The sequence below is a fragment of the Pogonomyrmex barbatus genome, unplaced genomic scaffold (assembly GCF_055798465.1).
Source record: "Pogonomyrmex barbatus isolate J1 unplaced genomic scaffold, ASM5579846v1 scaffold10, whole genome shotgun sequence".
Classification (NCBI taxonomy): Eukaryota; Metazoa; Arthropoda; class Insecta; order Hymenoptera; family Formicidae; genus Pogonomyrmex; species Pogonomyrmex barbatus.
The window spans coordinates 7599525-7626571 of NW_028297099.1; the positions used below are offsets into that span (position 1 = coordinate 7599525).

General features: G+C 36.4%; 1 protein-coding gene and 1 long non-coding RNA gene across 7 annotated transcripts; one reads left to right on the plus strand and one right to left on the minus strand.

The window, feature by feature from the left end:
- Window positions 1-1255: 1255 nt before the first annotated feature.
- Tps1 (Trehalose-6-phosphate synthase 1) lies at window positions 1256-25754 on the plus strand. Of its 3 annotated transcripts, none has more exons than XM_089070621.1 (11): window positions 1256-1426; window positions 7803-7908; window positions 12454-12610; window positions 19229-19393; window positions 19685-19913; window positions 19986-20302; window positions 20412-20785; window positions 20938-21129; window positions 21694-22021; window positions 22217-22510; window positions 22631-25754. In XM_089070621.1, exons 2-11 carry the CDS (start codon window positions 7832-7834, stop codon window positions 22877-22879), a joined length of 2382 nt encoding a protein of 793 aa, XP_088926747.1. In that variant the 5' UTR covers window positions 1256-1426; window positions 7803-7831; the 3' UTR covers window positions 22880-25754. The 3 variants fall into 3 exon arrangements, with proteins under 3 accessions (XP_088926747.1, XP_088926748.1, XP_011641245.2); XM_089070622.1 differs by lacking the exon at window positions 1256-1426 and adding an exon at window positions 1477-1908; XM_011642943.3 differs by lacking the exon at window positions 1256-1426 and having other exon boundaries at window positions 7405-7908.
- LOC105429770 (uncharacterized) lies at window positions 4354-6871 on the minus strand. Of its 4 annotated transcripts, XR_016137915.1 has the most exons (3): window positions 5549-6842; window positions 4674-4724; window positions 4354-4597 (listed from the first exon to the last, which is right to left on the minus strand). It is a non-coding gene; the product is annotated as an uncharacterized LOC105429770 (long non-coding RNA). The 4 variants fall into 4 exon arrangements; XR_016137913.1 differs by lacking the exon at window positions 4674-4724 and having other exon boundaries at window positions 5549-6871; XR_016137912.1 differs by having other exon boundaries at window positions 4354-4724.
- Window positions 25755-27047: the final 1293 nt, after the last annotated feature.

Genomic DNA, 27047 nt, shown 5'->3' on the forward strand with positions numbered 1-27047 from the left:
CCACTCCGATGAATGTAGATAAATACTTGAGGGATATGCGCACGCAACGCGTAAGCGGCGACTTTAAAGCCTAGTTTATAATGGCTTTAAGACATTCTCCTCAAATTCTTTCACAACTTCTTCCACGATTTCCTCTTTCCGTTTAATTTTCGAATAACGAAAGAGTTAATTGCTTTTTGAAGAGAAACGAGAAACAAAGGATTTATTGAGAAAGTGTAGAAAAATTGGAAGATTAGTACATATGTGCACATTGATTACTTACTAAATAAAATCCGTCTCAATTTTTTTTCTCATTCCGTCTCATTTTTTTTGTACTTCTGAATGCAACTAGCGAGATTTGAAGTATAAACATCTATTGAGAGCTTCGCAAAATCCTAAATCCAGATAGTACAGCAATCCAAAAAAAAAAAAAATACGTTTTAAATTCCTGAAATGTATTCTTCTCTAATCTCGATTTTAATCTAAAAATATTTTTTTAAAATATATTTTAAAGTTCCACAAGATTTCATTTTTGTCCAATTCTAAGCACCTTTTTAGATAAGATAACAGATCTTTCTGTAATCTATAAACATTTTCAATAAAATCGAAATAGATAATATATCAGCAAATACAAATGTATCTCTCAAAAATAACAAGTGTCTAAATAAATTTTTACACAGTTAAATCAAATGTACTATCAAAATGCTTCATTTATCTTGGAGATCAATTTCGTCGACTTTGCGATTTGTTACATTTTAATTAATTAAATTATTCAGTGAACTCAATTAATTCGCATATCGTTCCTATTTGCAGGAGTGCCAACAGCAAATTAGATTGTCGATGTGCTTTAACTTAATATTCTTTTCGTGTCGTAAAATTGTAAATAATATATAATAATTAATATAAATAAAAGTTATTAAAAAAAATCAGAAACAGATTATGAAACAGATTATCAGAACACTTTTTTTTCAATATAATGCTGTTTAATTTCCAGTTTAGTCTTCATTGGCAATTACGATGATTTGAATTAATTGTCGATTAGCTTAAATCGAAGCTTATCGATCGACTTTCACCGAAAAGGTTGGTCGAACTTCCGATGGACGGAATGGAATGGTCGAGTGTCTAGGGAATTTTCTTCGCTCTCCGTTGGCGAGGCACGCCGAGCCATTATTGATTCTCGGCTAACTTCTCTCGCTTAGAAGCTTCGCGAAGGAGGGGGCAACCAATTGCAGCCGGTGTTACCTTCTCGAAAGAACGCTTTGAAGATACTGACCGGTGCCGCTGTCGTCGCCATCGTCGCTTCGTTCGCCGGTACACGTTACGGTGGAACACGCACTGTGTCCTTGATTGGGCCTAGTTTCGTTATTCGGAGGCATATCGAGAACGCACGCATACGTCCGCGCTGTCACACGAAACGCGAAATAAAGAAGAACAGTCGAGCGTCGAGGTGGGTCTCAAGTCGATCTGTCAATTTTTGTCCCTTGAATGATGATGACCGCCGCACGGTCGGTCGGTCGGTCGGTCGATCGGTCGGTCGGTCGATCGGTCGGTCGGTCGGTCGGTCGGCTGGGAAGCGAAAGAACGTCGTCGGTCATCGCGTGAGCGTTCGCGCCGATCGCGTACCTTCTCGCGCTTCTTTCTTGCGACTTTCCTCGCTTGTCGCGCTTGTCGATGGGAGCCGGAGAAATATCGAGGATGTGCGAAGAGAGCGAGCTGATTTTGTTCGCGCGGCGTCTACCCTTTCTTCGGAGTACACCATGCCCCTGCGAGGGCCCAGGCACGACAAACGGGGAATAAAGAATTAGATGTAAATAATTGGGAAGAAAAGATTATCTTTGATCAACAGGAGCATACTTTAGTATCCCTTGATTTACAAGCGTGGTATCTCATAATCCATCCAAATTTAATCGAGATTAAAGTTAATCTCTAGTAAGTAAGAATCTAGTAATCTCTAGTTAATCTATATATATATGTGTGTGTGTGTGTGTGTGTGTGTGTGTGTGTGTGTGTGTGTGTGTGTGTGTGTGTGTGTGTGTGTTAATCTTTGGCAAAAATTGACGTAATTTATCAAGCAATATTATTTTATTAATGGGGATGAAATTTTTAATTTTTTTATTATTTAATATATAAGAAAAATAAATCGAAATAATAAATAGAAATTTTGCTTCAATTTTACTAATTGGATCAATCGTCAGTTGACTCGGAGTTTGAAGTCGCTCCAAAGTAAGGATAAAAAAATATTGGATATTGATTGATAAAATAATCAAATGAGATTTAGATTATATTTTTAACAGAATTGTGTTTTATCGATCGAGCTCGCTTACAAACGCTTAATTATATTTATATTTAATTATATTTATATTTATGTATACTTAAGCATTTGGCTCTACCGAATTCGTCATATGTTAACATACGACGTGAGGTCCGATTTCCCGTACCTACCTCACGCAAAACTGAGTTCGCCACGCCACGGTCACGAAATAGTGAGATTTCGAAATCTATCTACAAGCTCGAACCGAGAACTTGATTAAGATTCAATTTGGCACGATGCCAAATGGGCAATCGTCCCAGAAAATTCGAGCAAAAGACATAAAATAAGATATCGTGCTCACGAGTCGACCTGCGTAATCTTCAAGCACGCATTTGCTTCGTCGATGTCAGTGTCACGTCGTTCCGGTGTCATTGCAAACGTATTCGCGAAAACGAGCCATAAAAAAAAAATTGCCGACAATATATATTCGCAAGTGGATGGGATTCGCACGTATATTTGCGCGAATTAATTCTGTTCGCGCGCTCCCGTAAATCGCGACCTTGGCCTTCCTTCCTCGATAATATCTCGAATCTTCTTTTACTTTCCGAGAGGTAAGTCTGTAAACTTCGGATTAAAAAAATTGAATCAGCATCACAGGAAGAAAATGCGCATACGCGACACGCACACACACACACACACACACACACACACACACACACACACACACACACGTGTGCAAATAAGTAATTGTCCAATTATTGCGTAAGAAATTTTTGTTACACTTGCGATTTCAGTGATTGAAACAAATCACAAAAGTTTGATTGCCCAACGGATTCAATTTATTTTGAGGCGGTCTTTTTCAGCAGAATTTAACGTAATTTTTTCGCAGTTGATCAAAAATTATAATGTGTCACTGTTAATCTTTCGCGGTTAACCATTTCACGTAACTCTCGGCCGCCATTTATTTCCGATCTCGATTACGAAAGATCTGGATTTTATCTGGATTTCGACTCATACAAATGGAATGCGTTCATATTTTCGCGGTTCCGACGCGGCTTCTGGAATATGCACACTCCGATTTTATGCGATGCGACATCAAATCACCTATGTCTTATGACAAATGGTGCACCCCCGTAGACTTCTAATTTTGCGAACCTTCACGAATAAAGGGGGAGAGGGCATTATTTATTTTTGTATATCTGTATTCTTAATTTATTTTTTAAAATAAAATCGATATGTAATTAATTTTTCCTTTTCTTCAAAACCATTTTTCAATACGCGTTTATTTTTCTGTCCCTTATTTCGATCAAATTGAAAATTACTTAAAAAATTAGATTTAACACATTTTCTGTCACATTTGTTTATAATTAATTTGAGAAATAAAAATTGTTAATTTGTATTTCTTATAATATTTTTCCAATGCACGTTATTTCCAAGTTTTTTTTTTTTAATGTTGTGTGTTATATACTTATAACTATATTTAATTCGAGATGAAAGAAATAAACTTTTATTTATTCTTTAAAGTATATTTGTCGGTGCTTGTTATTTTCCCAAGCTTTTCCTTTAACGAATTTCTAAATAATTTGAAACATTAAACTTTATGTATTCTCCATTATGTTTGTATTTATAATTTTTTAAATAAAGGAACTGATAATTTATGTATTCTTTAAAATACATAATGTATACATTATGTATTCTTTAAAATACATTTTCCAATATATATTATATTCCCAAGTTCTTCCTGCAGCGAAACTTGAAATTAATTTCATAGCTGTAGAATTCATTATAGTTTATTATAACGGCTACATAAAAACTTTTCCAGTGATTGCCACGCAATAGATAATAAAAGATTAATTGAAGTTTCAAATGTGCTCGAGCTTTCCAAGACTGATGGCTGTCGATTGTTCGTTATATTATACTTAATAGATCACAGAGTGAGTTTTTTATCTCATTACATGAATATGTTCCGCTTTTTACATGTTTACATGTTTAATATTTTTACCAAATAATTTATCCGTCTCTGAGCAAGCGTGCAATCAAAAATTAGCAAAATCGAAAAATGATGAATGATAAATGCAATAAAAAAAAGCAGAGGATGAAAAAAATAACAGAATTTTCATGTATTTCTAGAAAAATTAGATGAATTTAATTCAAACTACACAGCATTGCTTTATGGTCTCTACGTTCAGTTTCTCGCCTCGATTACTTTTCGAAGATACTTTCGGGCTTTCATAATCAAATCAGAAATCGCTTTGATAATTGATGCGTGATTCACATTTCAACACCACGAGACGTTCAACGTGAATGCTTATCGTGGTTGAGAGGTCAGGTTGATTCTATTGTGCATTCCAATGTCCAACGCTTTATCTGCGAAATAGATTTATTCATAGATCAGCAAGTACATCCGGAACGTTATCGACAAACGCGTAATAAACTTATTTACAAGAATATAAAAGTTGAGAACGAATAAAAGTAAAAGAAGATACAGCGATGCCTGAAAAGAAACACAGATTAGATAATAGTCGAAAGTCAGAAAGAATCCGAAAGAAAATCGATGTAGAGCCAACGCTAATTCAACCATTAATACTTTAATTATTGTAACATAGCAATGTGATTAATGCTTTATCACTTTATTACTTTAATCATATTTTAAATTCGAACAAAAGCAATAATTCGATTTTTTCGAACGCAATAATATAAATATGATCTGTTATATTTACAATACTTATTTTTTATGATTTTTCACTGATAATGAAGAAGATTGTTGTGAGAATATTTGGAGTTTAATCAATCAAATGCATACAAGCATTAAAAAATAAAAAGTGCTTTTTATTTTGATAATTCACTTCTTCCTAATGATCTTTAATTTTTTTTAAAAATGTTACTTTAACTGCTATAAGATTTGTATTAAAATTTAAGAGATAAAATTATTATGCTTATATTAAAATTTTATATGTAGCGTAATACGAAACATATAGAAAAATCGAAATTTACACACGTGTAAAATATATATTTAAATATGTACAATATATCAAAATATGCGGTATATAAAAATATAAATAGAATTCTGAGGGGATGTTATTCTAGCAATTCTATTCTGAAATTTATATAAATTACAGAGCATCCAAAAGAATGCAAATTTAAACTTCGTAAAGTTGAAAAAAATTCAATTGTTACGACAAATATTAATATGTAGCCTTATATTCAAACGAAAAAACAACATCCAAAATCATATAAATAGTTTTAAATATAAATATAAATAGTTTTAAAATGTGAGTGAAACAATTTAAACATAAAAATTGCACGTGGTTGAAATACCTCCAGATTTGCCTGGATCAATGGATAACTTGGCGTGCATCTTTGATGAACTTATTCTATTAGAAGCTATTAGAAGCACTAATTACAATGTGTAATGCATGTATATGCGTGGTTTTGGAATGCTCCATTTCTCTTGTCTTCTAAAAACATATAAAAAATATATTTGTGTACTTCATTTATTTCACTTAATTAGATTGATTTAAAATTTGGCATGCGAGTATTAAATTGCGAGATACTCCACTCCAATTTAGCGCTTTACACCTTTTTACATTAATCGCTATTTAAAATCCGAGAGGACGTATTTATAATTATTTTTTTGTATATAAAAATTCATATAAAAATTCAAACGCCGTGCTCGTTTCTCCGTTCATCCGTGACGCTTCTAGGATAAAAAAATAAGATAAACGTTTCTTCAAGTTATATACAGCTTCTCCCTCTCCTATCTCTACCTCTCCCATCTCTCGCGCGTCATTAATTCATCCAAAAATGTAAATATCTTTTACTTCCGCGTGGATTAAAACGCGCGCACCGCGTGCGTCGCGCGTGCCAATTTTCCGCGTTTCGCCGTGACGACAATGGCAAAGATGACGGCGAAAACAGTGACACGTGCTCGCCACGTGACGATAGTGCTTTTTCAAACATGTATTTGCAGTCGTCTTACGGCTTTCGGTTAAAAATTGCTTAACGCCGAGTCGCGAATGACTCACCGTATGTGGCTCCTTCAAGGCTCAATCGTGAACGACACCAGGCAATCCTCCGATAATCACTCCAATTTTCACATTACGTCAAGCTATTCGTGAAAAAATCTATTATATTTTTCCATTGTAGTTCATCATACCACGAGTTATCATATCACGATCTCCGAAGCTCACGGAGAGAATTGTTTTTATTTACACCGGGGTGTTAATTCTTAACTGGTGAGACAACCGCTGTTACGTATCGTGATCTTTTTAAAGCAGTTTATCGCTAAGAACCGGTACTGAACTCACTTATCAACGGAGAAAGAGAAGTACGATTATCTTATCTTATGTAAAGAGCATCGAATAATCGACGGTAATTTAGGAAATGAAATTGTTTAATTGCCAAACGGAAAAACATTCGGTTCGCCAAGTTCCGTTTCGAAAATAGAGCCCCCTGATCGGTTAAATCGGTCAGATTAAATTGGTAAGACGAATAAAGATCGATTCGCGAAAAATCGTGATGCGCAAATATAGTCGCGATAGATCCAAGACCGATTAGTCGATTCGCAAGGTGAAGAACAGGATCGGCGATCCAGCGATCCTCGATCGATGATGCGTTCAAGAGTTTGGACGAAGTCACGATTGAAATCACGACGAAGTCTCCGAAAAACCCGCCCCCTAAAGTGTGCGGAGAATATCGCGGATCCGGAGCGGGCGGACCCCGCGATATCTCGCGCTTGGAAGAACGGGGCACGGGAGGAGGGGAGGGGGGGGGGGGTGCCGCCCCGGTGTGTTTACACTGACACCCGACGATGATGATGATGGTGATGGTGACGCGTTGCGGCGATCTCGGTCGCGGGGTTCTCGTTTGTGTTTGTTGACCGCGCAACGGCGGTCAAGAGGGCGGCCAGTCGCGCGCGGATGGTAGTCGAAAGGTCGCGGCCCCCGTCGTTGATATGGTTATAGGGAGCGCACTTTGGACCAAACGGTCGCACCGTCTTAAGAGGGATAAAGCGCGACGACGTTAGTCGAGCTCGGTTTAGTGTTGCTCCGGCCGTGCAACGCGACGCATCGTGCAATCCGATCACCCGCTCCTATCACGCGCACATTTTTTTTTTATTTTTCTTTTTTTCCTACTTTGTTTAACTCTCTCTCTCTCTCTCTCTCTCTCTCTCTCTCTCTCTCTCCTTCCTAACCGGCGAGAGATAAAACGCCGGTGAGCCATGGAGCCTAGTCAAGAGCGACAGTAAATCGCGCGGCGACGGAAACCGACGTTCTCGCGCACGAGGAGAGAGAGAGAGCGGGCCAAGGGGGCTGTAAGACGTACGCGAAAATTGATTTTTGTCGGAGCAAAACAAAGAGAGGGGGGTGAGAGGAGAGAATAAAAGAGCCGCATCTTTTTCGCCGCCGAGTCTATTATCGTTGAACGCACGTGACACACGACGTTCCGCGCGGGCAAGGACGTCCGCGTCGAGAGACCACGACCGCCAAACGCTTCGCCACGCGTTTCCCACCTTCACGCTCCCGCGTGAGTCCGCCGCGACTGTACTACACCGACGTCACCATGTCCACAGAACCGGGTAGCTTCACCTCCAACGGGAGCATGATCGTCGTGAGCAACAGGTTGCCGTTTGTGCTAAAGAGGAACGAGATAACCGGTCAGCTGGAACGCAAAGCCAGGTGAGTGTCACTCTTTTCCCTTCTGACCGAAAAGAATGAGAAAGAGGAGGGAGTATTATTATTGCGCGAGACCACGTGCAAAGCGGATGACAGCGTCGCGAGTAGCGAACAGAGAGAGGGGGAGGGAGGGAGGGAGGGAGAGAGGGGACTTGACTCTGTCACTCCGTCTGCCGCGAATGCGCTCGCACCTCGAGCGACGTGATTACATATGTATATTATACAGCAGTTGCAAAATTATTCTTCTTGGAAAAAAAGGCTTCGACCGACTCTTTTGCGTTCTATTTAATAATAAGCAATTTTGAAAAACTTTGTGATCATCGCGCATATGCCAATCCTAGTCGCACTCTTTTAATTTATGATAAGTGAAGGACAGATGATGCAATAGCAGCTAGATCTCGAAGTCTTACATGCTTATGAATTTTCTCATATAAGTCTTTTATTACATTCAGTAACTCAAGAATAATCAAAAGACTAAATCACACAGATGACAGAATTAGAATTCATAAGCATATTATAATCTTCGAGATCTAGCTACCTATCTGTGTCGTGTGTCCCTTGTTTATCTATTTATCAAAACTCTAGTTCATCGGCGACAATTATCTAATTTATCTAATTTTACAACAGGAGACCATGCCATCCGTATGTTTTCTCTGACGACAATTACAGATGAGTTACACTCGAACTGTTCTTTTCGCGTATCGTTACAAAGGCGATGTTAAAGTCTTCGACGTCACTTTCCGTCACTTTGCATCTCGTTTGTCTCTGAGAAGATGTGGCTCAAAGTAATGAACGCGATATATTATGTGAACGCGATTATATCGTCTTCGGAGTTACATCACTCACCGCCGTCGTTATCTCCTATATAGAATATGGCCGAACGTTCCACAAAATACTTCTAGAACATCAAGAAACGATCGCACGTATCTGACGCATGGTATCTGCGCCGACTCGATTTTTTTCTCGATTGTAACGAGAAACGTGAAAAATCGTGAGAAGCCGCGCCTCCGTGTCAGCATGCAAATTTCACTTCGTGCGAGGTGGAAGAAGAAATATGGCGAACGTGCATATGTCACAAACAGAAAGAGCGATTAGTTCAGTAAAAGTCGCGTCATATCAGAAAATAAACATACAACATAACATACCAAGCGGCATACACACATAGGCGGCAGATACAACGGATCGGTGATATAACGGATCGGGGGTGACAATGCGAATAACAAAAGTTCGATTTAAAAGTTTCATGTTTGGAGAATGATAGAGCCTACGGGATTACCGCTTGGCGAATATTCTGACGATACGAGATCTTACACGCGGTATATAAGACACGCGATATCTGATACGTATGTACGTATATACGTTCGAGAAAATTCGATGCCACGCCGCAAAATCTGTTCGAGAGCGATTAACAAGAGACGAGACGGGACGATTAATCGAATTGATAAAAAAAAAAAAAAAATAAGAGTGCCAAGCTTCTTCTCTTGTAGTGAGCGTGCACGTTCTTAATCGTATTCAAAATAACTTTTTTCGACAGGCGTAATCTAATCGCGAGTATAAATGGTAACGCTCTTACAAAATGTCACGTGGAATTTGTGTACCCCGGATGGGGGCAGATTCTTGCAATCGTCGTGTCGTCATCCCGATACAGCGAATAGAAAATCGCATGGGAAGTGCAAATCGTCTCAAAGAAAGAAAATCAATCTCGATAGATCCGCGACGATTAATTAGCACTTTCGTCTCGCATCCGTAATTAAGTCATACATTCTTTATCGCGAGAAAAATATTTTTAATCTTTAATATTTTGTCTTTAATTTTCATATCACTATAGTAAATATAATTTTATTTCAGAGATAATTATGTATCAAATTAATTGATAATATCCGCTTCCGTTGCAACAGTGGTTTTTCGTAATTTAATCCTTTTTTTTTTTTTTTTTTTTTTTTTAAGAAAACGTCCGAAAGAGTGATGGTTTGCTCGAAGCATTTCGCGGATGACACATCGGTTATTTATTTCTGGTACATTCTTCAGGACGCGCGTGATCACGCTCGAGCGATCGATTCTTACGAAATGACAATGAACTGTTCTTGGCACGGAGAGATCAATCGGGCTAATGAAGCGATCATCTATATTATCATCACGAGCATAATTATCACAGATTTCTCGAAGCGGCCGATAACGGATACCTGCGTCGTAAACCCTGTCGCGCGTGTCTCTGCATCCGGTGTATTTTACGCTCTTGGACCATCCGTGCGATCGCGGTTTATGGAAAAACTGAATTATGGAAAAACACCAATATGCAGCTCCCGCTCTCGCGATAATCGTTCCAGGCCGATAACGCGACACGGTCAAATTCGGAGGTATCAAGACGTTCGATTATGTCCTTTTATCACACGCATACATTGAATCGTTTGTCACGATTCGTATAAATTTATCCTCCTGTTCTTGCTACACCGCCTCGATATTGCTGTAATGTAACGAAGATCAATGCGGTTATCGAGGAATAATCCAGCAGAAAAACCAGCAAAATAATAATAACAGATTCGTGACAATGCTATCGTAATCTTACGTCCGACTTGATAATCTTCAAAATTCTCACTTTTTTTCTAATGGTCACAATATCTTTAAAATAGATCGAGCGATTGGTGGTGCACATAGGTCGACGTCAATTTCAACATCACGGGAGTGCCACGAGAGGTCGTGTAAACAGCAATTATAACGTGACCATTTTTAAATAAAAGATATCTATCGCGATAAGAAACAGCGCGGCGCGAATTGTAAACATTCGTTCGTTTTTATTTATGCCGAAGGACTTATGTCGAATAGATATCATTTTTGCAGAAAAACATTAGCTCGACGACATTTTCTATCTAATACATAAAGATCGGTCAGGTAATTAAGGTGTAATCTACGGGATCTATATTGTCCCCTTGTGTACGTACATGCCATTTATGACCATTTTTACCGGTATAGATTAACTTTAATCTCCAAAAGAAGAACAAGTTTAACTTGCTTGTCTTCTTTTTTTTCGATTCGAACAGAGTTAGAAAAAGAGACAAAAAAATAGATTTAAATCTAGATTAAAGCTAATCTACACAAATGGATATTAATCAATTTGTGACGTTGACCCTTTCGAATAAAAAAAAAATAAAGCGATAACCGTACGCGATTGTTGATAAACAAATTTCGCTTGAAAGTGGATGCGCGTTAATTAATTAATTAATTAATGCGAATTGCATAGCGACGATGTATCCGCCGGATAAAATACTTATGAACGGAGCGCGTTTTTTCCGGAAGATCACGACATCGTCGCGCGTCCGACGCACGTTAGGTGAAAACTCTCCTGGCCGATTCTGGACAAGATGAAATACAAACGACGTCGGTGTTACGTAAACAAGTTGGTCATTATACTCAATGTCGCGCTTGAGCGTGTTCGCTAAATGTATAATTAATTAATTACGACAGTCGTGTGTCGGCAAAATTCGCAACTCTCGATTGTTAATTAATACGGTATATTACAATCACATCTGCTCTCTCTCTCTCTCTCTCTTTCTCTCTGTCTCTCATATTTTTACATACGTTTATTTTATATAGGATTAAAATACAAATAGTTAGGCTGTAAAAGTGACGGGAGTACAGCTACATCTTCTTTAATATTGACTTTTATAAGTAAAATTCTCCCCTGCTGCTTTGAAGTTTCCTGCGTTAAAAATAAAATTGTTTTGAAATTGAATACTGAGACGTTAAAGGAGTAACATTACTGACATTTGCCACTAATACATTATCATCTTCCGATATCGATCTTAGACGTTCCATAGACATTACATTTACATCTTTTTTTTTTTAGTATCTATTCTTTCTGTTTCATCTGAATAATAAGTAATATGAATTTGAATTTTTCGGCCTATCGTTTCTACATTTATTGTATAACGTGAGATACTTTTGGCGATCGAACAGATTGAAATGGGAAGTAGCGGAAGTTCTGTATTTGCACTTAATGTCCCTGTCAAATTATTGCTTTATTAATGAGGATGATCAAATTAAAGTATATCAGATATAATTAGAATTCGATATCAGCTCGAAATCACAAGTAGATATTACCATTAATAAATTAACGATATCGCGTTTATTTATCAAGATACATTTAAATGTGTCACATGAATGTGTCGTTGGATAAAAGAAAGAAAAAGAAAAGAAGAAAGAAAGAGAGAGAAAGGAAATTTTTTCCACTGAAATAAATAATTTTATAGAAAATTATTGATCTTTTCAAAAATTATATATATCTATTATATTTATTATATATATTGTTATATTTATTCAAAATAAATCCCTCACGAATATCTCTCTCTCTCTCTCTCTCTCTCTCTCTCTCTCTCTCCTATAATTTCTTCCCGAATTTAATTTTACCGCAGAATCTTGCAAGAGGTATTTTGACAATAAATATTTTTCCATCAAATTTCAAATCTTGCTCTCATCTTAATCCACTTCCGAGCTGTTTATTTTTGCTCGTCTGTGTGTTTTTTGTAAATTTCTCTCTTTTTTTCTTTACAGTGCTGGTGGTCTGGTAACCGCGGTAGCACCGGTTGTCATCAGCGGAAATGGAGTCTGGGTAGGATGGCCGGGTATGCACATGGATAACCCAAACGAGCCGATTCCCGAATCGGACCCCAATGATCGCACCCCCACAGCCGGTCTGCTATCACGGAAGGTGAGTCTCCTCATTGATAACGATAGGTACGATAACAATCTGATATTTCGCTGCAATTGCAATTCGATGCTTCATGTAATCCTGGTCTTGTAATAGAGATCGTTCATACGTCGGAAAAGAAAACACACATCGTTTTAATCGTGGAGATTCTTTTGTATGAAAATTTTTCAAAATAACCGATTATTGCATTGCAAAAAGAATTATGTACGTTTAACGCATTTAACGAAATATCCTATTAGCGTTAGAATATTTTCTATTGTTTAATTGACTACAATACGATGCTGTTGCATCACAATGAGCAAATACTCGCAACTTATTTATTTAAATTAAAATTTTTTTCAATTCTTTTGCAATTTTATAACATTTCTGCGATGTACGCAATTATTTTGAATTTATATATATATATATTAAAAAAACATTAAAAATGAGATTATTAAGTGCTTAAGATCTTGCTCGAATAATGCTCTATATTCTCTGTCTGCTCTATGTTCTGAATATATTCTTATTACATCGATTTGTTCTTTTTGCCTATTCTTAACAAAATTGCCTTCACTTATTTTTCGAAGTAGGAATATACATTCCAAGAAATTTACTCCTAAAATTATATCATATTCAAGCTCGCGTGTCAAGATTCTAAATAAATAAAAGTTTGAAACTTGCTCTTGAGACCTTTGTTGTCGATCATCGATCATGTTCGATCGCAGTGTACCCTTATGTGGTGCTTAAGTATTCCGGAGTTTACGCAGGTCTTATTTTGGTTGAAACGAGGTCGAGAAGGATTTTTTTCCGTAACTCAGGTGGGTATCGTATCCGAGGCAAGTGGTGGTTTTATCATTATCGCCAGTTCGATTACGTAGAATATGTGAACCTTGGCATTGACAAACGTGCTTATATCTCTGTGTGGCGGAGAGAATAGTCACCGTTCCCCACCTCGGTCAACCTGTAATATTCCATGCCATCGTCGTACGCCTCGAAAATACCGATCGTTGCCTTAAGCGTCGACAGTGGACATTTAATGCCTTCCTTCTGTACCGTTGTTTTTTTTTTTTTATAACAACTAAGACCGGCACTGTACTATCGCACGGAAATTGTTTAGTCTACAAATTTATGTAACAAGTTGATTTATGAGTTTGTGTGGAGAGGCAAATTATGTTGTAGCAGCGTTGATATCAAAGTCATTTCCCGATGAAAAAAAAGGAAAGGATATTGATGAAATAAATCGATTCAGAGATGTCTTTTGCCTTTCCCCTCTGCGCTAGAAAGTTCGGTTGATAGTTCAAAACATCTTATTTATAGACTGTTTTCACGGTGATATCGCATATTTTCCGACAAGAGTATTGCGACCACACTGATAAGCGATCATTTTATTCTCCTTTAACATAAAGCTCTCGTTGATTAATTGCGTGCTTTTCACATTGCCAAACATCAAAAGCATCTTGTAGATTGAAGTAATTTGATAAAACGACGTTCCAGTAGCTTTTATTAGGAAACTTTTTAGACGGATATATAATATATCAGAGACTTATCTCATATATATATATATATATATATATATATATATATATATATATATAGAAAGGGGGGAAGAGAAAGAATAAATGTCGAAGCTTGTGGACAATGCATTTAAAAAATGATATTGATAATGATATTGATAACAGTATTACGTGCGTACATATCGTGTTTATCTATGCACAGCATGAACTATGCTAACTGATCTTTGACCTTCGATTTAATTCTTTCCCAAGATCGAACTTGGATAAGTGTGTGTTTTTCTCGTATTCCGCGTATTGCGTAGCAGCCGACGCACATAATGCGATTGAGTGTGATGACACTCACAACGGAGTTGTGTATTTAAATACACGTGGCAAAAATTTTTTTCTAAGTGCACTGTACATTGTCGTGTTATATTTTTACAGGGTCACCGTAAAATTCAAGCACGATCGCTTATTCTTTTTGAAATCGAACAGAAAATACACGTGAAGTATCTTAGACTCTCAACAATGTAATACAATCGATATACGAGTTGAATTATTAAGTTATTAAATAATTGACTTTTTTCACGAAAAATAGATGACGAATTTTCTGAGAAAGATTTGATTCCGCAACGTTAAGATTAATAGATTCCTAACCGTCGTCAGTTTTATCTGTTGTTACTTTTTAATTTTTGTTTTTTACTTTATTTTTATTTCTTATTATTGTTTTTTATTTACTATAACTTTATTCCCATCATTTTATGTCGCTTTATTATGAACAAGCGTTACAACAATAGTATTGCTAATGTTTCGCTTTTGCAGGTATATTTTTCTTGTGCGTGTCTTGTTAGTTTTTTGTAAAAAATATCAAACTTGTATTCTCGCTCTATAAAATTGTTATTATTATTATTATTATTATTATTTCGTTTCTGTTGCTTGTTCTTCATAGCATAAAGCTGATAATCGGCCTTAAGTAAGAATAGAGAAAAAAAATTTTAATATATTTCTTCTCTTTTTGTTTAATTCACATAGTGTTTCAAATGTTTGAAAAAAAATTTAATACCTTCTTCTGCGGGAGGAACTCTTTGTGTGTGTTTAATCTACGTAATCAAATATTTAATTATAAAAAAATCGCACAGTCATAAATCAACGGTGATAAGATTCAGATATTTTAATCATTTAGCATATCTAAAGTTTTTTGGAGGAGTATCACGTATATCTCTTCTTTATAAGATTAGACATTATTATTATTATTATTATTATTATTATTATTATTATTATTATTATTATTATTATTATTATTATTATTATTATTATTATTATTATTATTATTATTATTATTGGTCGCATAACGCGATCTCACGCGTAAATGGGCCCGAAATGGCAGTGTCACGGATATTCGTTTCGAGGTCAATCGTTGGGTTATCGGTTATATATACGATACAGCGTTTATAAGTCTATTACGCCTATCTCCCGTAAAATGACGGCTTCTGGCTAGCTGCGATCGGACGGACTACCGACCGATTAGCGGATTAGCGAGCGGACAATATACATATACATACGTCCACGCATAACGTCCGTTGCGACGAATCACGTGAATCGTCGCAAGAGCGCCTTTCAAGATCGCCGATAACGATGTCCAGGCGATAGCCTACGACACCGTTAAACAATCCGGCCGCGATTAAATGCAACAATCCGGCGCGGTCGCAGGCTGCGTGGCGGCGAACGTAAGGTCGATTATCGTTACGTGGAAATTTTCACGCCACGCTACGCCGGCTCTTACTCAATCGTTGACGTTGAATCATTCAACGAGGCACTTATTCGAGAAAAAAAAAAAAAAAAAAATTGAGAAGAGGAAGACCTCGAAGAGGATTAATTTTCCGTACACTTCCAGCAGATATTTCAATGTTATGTTCGAAAAATGATTTATATTTCATTTCTGTCAATGTAAATTAACTTTTATCTATCAGTTAAACTTTTTGTTTTTCTTTTCTCTTCTAAAAATTTGAAAGAGACAGAGAGTAAATTAAATCGAGACTTAAGCAAGTCAATATAGTACAAACATGGATATTATACATAGAGAAATATAATTTTCTGATCGCTTTTCTTTTCCTTTTCCAAAAGGAAAAATGTCAACAAAGATTATCAACGCTAATAAATAATTTATTCCTATATTGAGAAAATAATTATATTGAGAAAATAACTATATCCTATATTGAGAAAATAAGGATCCTTCGGATCCTTCTTCTTTCGGCTTTGCTTTATACGTATTATGTTAAGTTCATAAGGCGTTTCGTTTAGCCGCTCGTTCTTCGCAACGACCGTCCTATTTTGTCGTTCTATCGCTGGCCAGAACGTTCAACAATATTGTTTGCATAACACGACGAGAGCATATAGGAAACAAAGAAGGCGGGAAGGAAAAACAGCGTCACAAGGGGGGGAAGAAAGCCGATTATCATGTCATGTCACGTGGGGTACGAGACACGAGCGATAACGAGCAATTAAAGTGTTTTCATTATTTTCTAAATGGGCGAAACAGCGATGCAAGATACACACGTTTTCATCAAATCCGTCGATGCGGCCACTTGCCGTCTCCGACATATTTTTACAGAGGCAAAGATAATTTAATAACGACGAACAACTCGAGATTATCGTGCCAAAACAATTATGCCGCGGAAACTGGTATACGTCGGTATTCCGGTCGGAACTGGTATACGAAATCTTTTCTTTGTCTTCGTCTGCCGTCTTTCTTAACCGTTTCTCTCTTGTAAATAACACCAACGTCCAAGATAAAAATTGAGTCGTAGCATAGTAATAACGATAAATCGATCCGATCGATTCGAGAACGAAAGCTTTGGTCGCGCATATTCTAAATGATTGAAAGTAGTCGAATAAATGAATTCGTGAATATCGAAGGCGAATTTGATGAAGAGCTTTCGCGAAGAGCCGATCGCGTGAGATCGGCGCTATATTGGATGTCTCTCAATTACATTTGCGGCGCTCTTAATACAATTCCGCCGACCCCCCCCCCCCGTCGCGTCCTTCAAATTAAAATCGGATCGAGGTTATCCCTCGTTTTCCACGCGATCTCGCTCGCGATTGAGGAAATCGTCCCGGTGAATTGATATTATTTTATGACACCGCAAGAGCTCTCGGGGGAGGCTCTCCTCTCTCTCTCTCTCTCTCTCTCTCTCTCTCTCTCTCTCTCTCTCTCTCTCGACAAAACAATGCGTGACGTACATCGTCCCAATCCGGACGTGTGTACTCGCCGGGGGGAAAAAAGAAGCAGCCGTCGCTTTCCCTGACCTCTCTTAATTAATGTGCCCGTAAAGAAGCGACGATGTCCGTCAGAGAAACAACAAACGACGGACGGATGGCCGATGGTTGGTTGTGTCTATCGTAGAAGCATTAAATCGCGTTATCGCCCGCCGCGATTGCTCGCCTGCTTGCGTCAGGAGAGTGATCTCTCTTGGCGCGACCTGTTTTCACGCTCGCGATATATCGCGAAATAAAGGAGGCAGTCATAATCGCGGGCAAAAGAAACGGAGTTTCGCCGGATAACGAGCTCGCAGCGGCACGACGTCCGAGGGGAGGTCCGGTAACCGGACTTCACCCACTTCCGACTTGGATTTATGACTTGCGAGTGATACCCGCTATAAACTTGTTGATATCGAGCAAAAACATCAATCACGAATGTATTCGTCAATTAAACCATGTGGATGGGTATTATATTGAATGTGTGTCTGTATCGTGTATAGTAAATAGTTTTTAGAAAATTATAAAATTATAATACTAGTTCTTCTTTTTCTTTTTTTTTTTTTTTAATAAAACGTACAAATAGAAAAGATTTCGTTATGATTTCGATTAAGCCGATATTAAATTACTGGTTAAGATTCCTGGTTATTCGGATTTTATGCAGCGTGTTTGGGCTGGGATCGGCTGAAGTAAAATCGGAAACCTTAATTAGCAACCAATAGCTCGATATAGGCTTTATGCAACTATATAGATTTGTCTAATAAATCTTTATATCCTAGCCCTTTAATATTAAAAATATTCATCAAAATTGAAAATAAATATGATTACTTAAAAAAAAATTTAGTTCATTTTTTATTCAGAATTTTTTGATATTTTTTTTATATCAAGCTAGAAAAATATGGAATATTCGATATTATTCAATAATGATAAATATAATACTAGTACTTATCATTCTCATACTATTTTTTTATTATCAGATCGCTTTGTGACACTTTGTTCCAAATATTTTTTATCTTCGATTTGAAAATCTGTAATACGGCTTATGATACATGCTTCACATATAGTATATAGTTAGAAGCTTTTAGAAAAACATTCTTCCATTCTCTATATGTATATAAATATAGATAATTTTTTTTACACCTTTAACCTTTTATACCTCTAAATCTTTATCGAGATAATGTGATCAATCACTGTGCCACTTTATAAACGTCTGTTAAAATAGTAATTAATAACCGATAATAATCTAAACGATAATAATCTAAAACACAATACAAGATAATTCTTGATTGTCAATTTTTATGTCAATATTTTATGGAACAAATCTAAAATAATATATATTTCATTTAAACTTTTTTCTTCACATTATAAATGCCTGTCATAATATATAATATTTTCAATAAATAAATAAATAAATAAATATATATATATAATATTATTGTCATACATTGCTATATAATATTATTGTCATTCTAAGCTGAAACATATAATTATACATTTAACAATAATTATTATAATCAATAATTAATAATTAATAATAACTATTAATAATTAATAATTAATAATTAATAATAATTAATATTATTATAATTAATAATAACAACTTTACATATTTATGTATGTGCATTCACATTGGCATTGGTATACGTATGTATAGTTATAGAAGATCGCTCACTTTATACATGGAACTAAAAATACGATTATATTTTTTGGCAGATTTATCAAGGCGACCTATTCTGATGCTACCTAACGCAACAATTGCGTTATACGAACGTGCCTGCAATTCAAATTAATCTCTCTGAAATAGTGATAAATAAAGGAATATAAATGATCGGGGAGAATCGCGATGATGATGATGATTTCACCGTCTTAATTTCCCTCTTTTTGCTTTCAGGTTGTCGCGGTACACGTTGATCCCAATATCTTTGACTCATACTACAATGGATGCTGCAATGGAACCTTCTGGCCTCTCTTCCACTCTATGCCGGATCGAGCGACTTTCATCGCTGAACATTGGCGCGCGTATTCTGCGGTCAATGAACAGTTTGCTGCGAAAACGGTATGATCCTGTGCCTGCGTGTGACGCTATTGATCGCCCTTTGCAGTCTGAGAATATTTCTTATTTTCATTTTGTTAATTCATAAAATGTTTTATAAATCGTCTTTAAGGCTCCTGCTGGCCTACTGTAGCCATCTTGAATTATGATGTCAGAAGCGAGAAAACACACATGATGGAAATTCTTGCAAAATACATTAAAATAGAAATGTTTGAATAAAACAGATACTTATAAAAATATAAACGAAAATTTTTCTTTTGTTTTTTTAATACTTTTTCGTATGTACATATGTAGGTCGGTGCCTTGGAACAAATTCACAAAGAACAAGAAAATCAGCATAACGGCACGCCATTGGTATGGATTCATGACTATCATCTGATGTTAGCCGCCAATTGGATAAGACAGGCGGCTGAAGAAAAGAATCTCAGGCTTAAATTAGGTTTCTTCCTTCACATACCCTTTCCGCCATGGGATATCTTCAGGCTATTTCCATGGGCCGACGAGATTCTGCAGGGTATGCTGGGTAAGTGAGCTTTCTAATATCGTGAATTTGAGTGAGCTCGGTTATTAATTTCTAACTCTCTTTGTAATTTAGGATGCGATATGGTGGGTTTCCATATTCAAGATTATTGCTTGAATTTTGTCGATTGCTGTCAGAGATGTCTCGGCTGCAGGGTGGACCGTAAGAACTTGTTAGTCGAACACGGCGGTAGAACCGTGCGGGTAAGACCATTGCCGATCGGTATACCATTCGACAGGTTTGTCTCATTAGCGGAGACCGCCAACAAGGTCATGCAGTCAAATCAGAAGATCGTCCTCGGCGTCGACCGACTTGATTACACAAAGGGCCTTGTTAACAGACTGAAAGCCTTCGAGATGCTGCTAGAGAAACATCCCGAGCATCGCGAACAGGTCATTATTTAATACGTTTGCTTGCGAGTTTTTTTTCTCGCAAAAATAAATTGCCGCTGGTATCAGAACTGTCGAACGGTCATATTCAATCGTACGTGGCGTATGTTAGGTGACGATGCTTCAAATCGCAGTGCCTTCACGCACTGACGTTCGCGAGTATCAGGATCTGAAGCTCGAGATGGATCAACTGATCGGCTGCATAAACGGTCGCTTCACGACACCCAACTGGTCGCCCATACGTTACATTTACGGGTGCGTAAGCCAGGACGAGCTAGCAGCGTTTTACAGAGATGCCGCCGTCGCCCTCGTCACGCCGCTGCGGGACGGTATGAATCTAGTTGCTAAGGAATTCGTTGCCTGCCAAATCAATACGCCGCCGGGAGTGTTGATAGTGTCGCCGTTCGCCGGGGCCGGTGAAATGATGCACGAAGCCTTGATTTGCAATCCCTATGAGATTGACGAAGCCGCGGAGGTGATTCACAGGTACATGACTGTTCATTTCAATTGTAACCAATCTGGACAGAATAAATTATGCGTTGATTCCAAGCTTTATAATTTAGTTTTAATTAGGATGTACTTTGATCACGCAGTCCGTAGTAACAGTGAATCAATTTAAATCGTTTCGATTTTAACAGAGCGCTTACCATGCCCGAAGACGAACGTACGTTAAGAATGAATCACTTACGTCGGCGTGAAAGGATTTACGATGTTAACTATTGGATGAAGTCTTTCCTTCAGGTGATGGGATCGCTCGAGGAGCACGATTCCGTGGGTGCTACCACGATGCAGCCCGTGACCATGGATGATTTCGATGATTATTTGAGCAAGTAGGTATCAGATGTGTTAAGAGATGTGCATGACTGGGCCCGACCAGCGCATGCGCATGAACGGGAAGTATCCATGAAGTATGAGACATACAAGTGTATAAGTAACGATTATTGCACGAGGTAATTATTATCTCGAGGTAATAGCGGTTACCTTAGCGGTTCTTGCGCGCTTCAAAAGGAGCACTTTAAGGAGAAAGCTCACTACATCGATATTTTAGATTTTTGTCAAATTAGTGTTAAGTAAAATAAAAGTAAATCAGCTACGCTTCCAAGCGATACTATTAAACTAAGCATGAGTTTGGGTACGTCGCAGCGTGATGATGTAACGCGGCTATGCTTATGTCGATGGCGATGACGATGATGAATTACAATGCATTTCTCTTGCTATGTGAGATGTATCGATCCTAAATATCCTACCCAAACATCTCCACGATCTGTAAATGGGGTAATACGAGAAAATTGAAGAAAATGCTTTACGAGAAACGGCGGGCCCGCGCGAGCGAATGTTACCTGACTCATGACGAAAGCCGGATAACGATCCAGTGACCACCACATGTCCCCTAGGTACATCGGTGATAATCATAAATTGGCACTTCTATTGGATTACGATGGTACACTAGCGCCCATCGCTACGCATCCTGACCTGGCGATTCTGCCGCTCGAGACGAAGAATGTCCTGCAAAGGTTGTCGAATATGTCGGACGTTTATATTGCGATTATATCGGGCAGAAATGTGAACAACGTGAAATCAATGGTCGGGATAGAGGGTATCACGTATGCCGGGAATCACGGATTGGAGATTTTACATCCGGACGGTAGTAAGTTCGTGCATCCCATGCCTGCCGAATTGGAGGATAAGGTAGCAAGTTTGATGCAGATACTTCAAGAGCAGGTACGCGAGATCCATTATTGATGTTTACAATAGCAAGTAGGACAAATAATATAAATTAATAATATAGATTATTAGATCTACGTATATGATATCGTTTGCGAAATGTTTTTCTCGATGAAAGTCTATGATCATAGAATCATTAACAAAATATTATCCATTTAATTTATGTGCATCCCGTTTCCCTTGTTGATAAAGCTGTGCAGGGACGGCGCTTGGGTCGAAAATAAAGGTGCACTCCTCACCTTCCACTATCGTGAAACTCCGATGGAGAGTCGCCCAAGGATGGTCGATCAGGCCAAAAGACTTATCGAAAACGCGGGATTCAAAGCTTGCACCGCGCATTGCGCCATCGAGGCAAAACCGCCGGTCGAGTGGAATAAGGGCCGTGCTTCTATCTATATTCTGCGCACGGCATTTGGTCTAGATTGGAGTGAGCGTATCAGGATTATATACGCTGGCGACGATGTCACAGATGAGGACGCGATGAAGGTACGAACGATCAATTTCGTCGCTTCTGATCCGAACGAAGATCACTTCCATTCTTTAATCCATTAGAAATGACATTCGCATATTGCATAGTCATGAAAATTTGAACTTGCTTCTGCATAGGCGTTGAAAGGTATGGCTGCTACTTTCCGCGTGGCGTCCTCGCATATCATTCGCACGTCCGCGGAAAGGCGTTTACCCAGCACGGATTCGGTTCTGACGATGTTGAAATGGGTCGAGAGGCATCTCAGTAGGCGTAAGCCTCGCAACAGCATCGACATCCCCGGCATTCCATCACGATTTCGACGCAGCAGCGGCGGCATCACGATGGAGATGTCTTATACTCCGCCAAAAACGCCTCTCGAATCCTAGGTGATGCTCAAATGTCCCTCGTTAGTATATCAGGTATATATCCGGCGATATATATCTAGTATAGGATTATAAGATACTCGTAAGAGCGTAAAGTCAGCCGACACAAATGAAGGAGCAAGAGGTATCGAAGGAATCACCGCGAACAGTTATCTGCGATAAAAGGGTTGGAAAAACAAGTTAACGAGGCTCACGCCTAAATCATACGTCGAATATAGCCATTAAAGAGACTGTCTATTAGAACGACGAAAGAAACGGTACGGTTCTTTTTGACCGACAAGTATAATAAATGATATTATACTATCAATAGAGTTACCAATAGAATTCAAGTAAGAAGAATCAAATCGTTCTGCTGACTCTAGCTTTTAATGTCGATCGATGTATTTTCCGATACCAGTTAGACTTTAGTCCGAGAAAAGGAATATCGAGCTTGTACGAAGTACACCGCGATATCGCGATCAATGTTTTCTGTGTGACTGAAGCTTCTATTGTATCTCTGTAACAGAAAGATGTATATATCATATATCTATTTTTTGGACGTATCTATTCTTACCGAATTTACAATTGAATCATGTGGAATGCGATATACTTCTCCACAGAGATATAGCATTTAAATCGCATCGCTCAGTAAAACAACAAACATTCAGAAAGTAACAACTAATTCTACATTTTTAGTTGTGTTTTACCTCGTTAACGATTTTTATCGATAGTGTAGTTGTGACAAAATGAAAAAACATCGTCTTGGGTCGTCAACATCTACGAAGTATGTTTTTTTTTTAAATGTTTAATTTATTTGTTTTTTCTTCCTCTTTCTCCTCCTTATTTTTTTAAGAAGGATCAACTGCATTACGAATATTAGAAATGTTAAATCCTTAGACTTCGGATAAGTGTGACATTAAGAATTTTAATTCTTTTATTAGATACTGTTTTTCTTTGAGAAGAAAAAACGTATACAAGATACATTTAAATCATTCCTGATATTAAAACCTGTCTAACGGAGCAATCGGAATAATTTTTCGAGTCTAAGAATAGAAATTTAATTCATAATATTAAAAAATTTCTTTTCATTCAGTTATGCTCATTTAATACTGCTCTGCAATCGAGTTATCAAGAGATGCAATTTATATGCAATTTATTTAATGCAATGCCAATTTATATTTTGTATTGCGTAATTTACGATAAAAAAATGATATCAATATAACGATAAGGAATTCTAAAAGTAATACACTTTCAGTAATGAAAATTGTGCGCTCTACACAAATCTTTTAGCAAATGTGTAAAAAAACTGTAGAAACGAATGATCATTTTGTGCGAGAGAGAGCGAAAAAAGCAAAGTCTAAGTAAAGTAGTCCCAACGTACGTTTTACACTTTTTCTAAGAATAAATATGCAACATGTAAAGGAAAAAGAAACGAGAGAAAGTTAATGGTATTTATACTGATATAGCTGTTCTTGGTTATGTGTATGTCGATTCGCGATAATGCGTAAGAAACAGCTATATTAGGATCTATGCTTTTTACGGATAATGTTTAAAGATATCTGTCGTTGTTGCGTGTTACTCCGTGCCGCCGGATAATACTGACTATAAACTGGTACAAACTGGCAGAGTATATCCGTCTCTTGTCACATGAGCTTATTTCGAGCAGAAGAGATTTTCTGAAAGTAATGCATAACTCGCTAGCGTTGTTTATTTTTATTGCGTTTGCAACGTAATTTGATAATTGAAAGAGGTCACTTATTGAAGAGTAAGTCTTTGAAAACGTGACGAATTTAGCGATTTAAAATGAATTACAGAAATAGAATTTGCTTTATGATGAATACTATATGGAATTGTACAAATAATATATTATTATTTATTAAAAATTTCCTCGGGCGAGAAAAAATTATTTCGGATTAATTTTTATTCTCGTCGCGCAGCTTTGTTTCTAAAAACAGGCTTTTTTTTAGATTTGTTCTTTTAAATTAATCAATCTCGCGTTTTTATTTTATAATTACATAATTTTTATATATATTTCCATCTATTTACTTGTTCATTGCACTCAGCGTCTGGCGATACTTTGCATTTGTTACCTGCAATGTAATTCGAAAACAAATGTTTACAAGTTAAATTAATTCGTTTATTCATCAATAAGTTAATGATGTAATTATCGCTGCTAGTCGCACATAGAGCAAAAGAATTTAGTGATCGAAAGGCCAGCGTTGCGTAATATTTAATAAAAGTGATTAGCAATTAAATGTATATCAACTATTAGTATCTCGACGGCTTCGCGCGTTGTGTGAGCGCAGATCAGACTCAATAATCTTGTATTTTCACCACCGTATTTATTAGTCAATTATAACAATCGCCAGTTAATAGATAATAAACGAGACGGCTGACGATTAGATAAATGAGAGAGAAAAGGATGAAAGAAAAACTGTAATAGCAATCAGTAAGAAACGCAATCAGTAAAACGAAATATAAATTATTGCCATAGCGAGCCGTACATGTCGAAATACATATATCCCATAACGCGTCATCTTTGTTGAAAGTATACAAAGAAAAGAAAAAATATGTTTGTATATATATAACGAGATATAAATGTGTAAATATACACGTGTATGGAGTCTTACCATGTGCCCTTAAAATAAAAATCTCTACCCTTCCTGACTCCTGACTCCTTATAAAAAAAAATAGAAAAAGATGAAACACAAAAATATTCTATGTTTTATATGAGTACTTAGAGAGTTTTTACCTCGTTATATACGTTTACCATTATAAGTATGTAGAAAACAAATCGCGCGAGATAGTGCGTGAATGAACGATTAAAACTGGTTTGCTCCTGTCATCGTCGAACCGACTACAAAACACACATTGCTGAAATAAACATCGTTTATAAGTCTCTCTTGTAGTTTCTTCTTTTTTGTTTAGATTCACTCGATGAAACATCTACGAATATTAGAAATCAAAGTAGAATTTTATTTGTAATTTCATGCGGATATAAAATGTGTATTAAAATGTATACGTCAAAATATATTTTGACGAAATTATATAAAATTTTAAACAGAATCTAGAACAACATTGATTTTAAATATATATCGAGTAATAATTGCTTGAAGAAACAGAACGCACATGTACATATAAAATATATATGAAAATATGTGGAAAATACATGGCATACAAAATTTTAAAATAGAATTCAAAACAGAATTTTTAATTGCACGTATCATGTAATACGACAAATGTTTGCAAAATTAGAATGTACATATGTATAAAATGTATATTAAGATGTATACGTATATTTGGTATAAAAAATTAAAATTATAAAATAAATAGAATAGAATTTCATTTATATTTATAACACGTAACACGGAAAACATTTAAAAATTAGAATTTCTGTAGAATTTACAAGTACAGATATGAAGCAGATTGAAATACAAAAGTACATCACAAATAGATAGTATAAAAGATTATAATAAAATCGAAAACAAAATTCTATTTGTAATTGCTTATATCATATAGCATGAAAACATAAACATATTGTGCAAACACACACACACACACACACATTAAAATGCAAATGTATATGAATATACATGGCATTTAAAATTAGAATAAACACTATTTCATCCTGATATTCTATTATATGATATTGTACTATAATCTAGTACAAATTATAGATTAACAAAAATGAGTTTTTATGTAAAATGTAAAATTCTAAGAATGGATCGATTTTATTTGCAGATTTAAACGTAGAAAATACAAATAGATTAATTATAATCTTAATTTACTTTTCATTTTTAATTATAAGAATTATAACCAAATAAAGACTAAATTAAAAAATGATTAAAATTAATACACATTGGTACAAATGAATATAATTCTTCATAATAAATATACAATAATAAAACAAACTTAAAATTATTGTATTAAAATTATTGTATTATTGTATTCTAATAATGAAAATTAAATAGGAAATAGGAACATATGAAATAATATAGCAATATTAAAAATACTTTCAATGTGCATAGTTTAGTTGGATTATAAAAGATAAAGTGTCTAAGCAAATTTCTGTATCTAATTTTCTTCTTTTTGGTTTAAATTTTTCCGAAATTTAACCCGTATTCACAATGAATCTTTATGACTATAATACTCAAGGAGATCCTCAAATTTGTTTCTTACATAAATAATATTT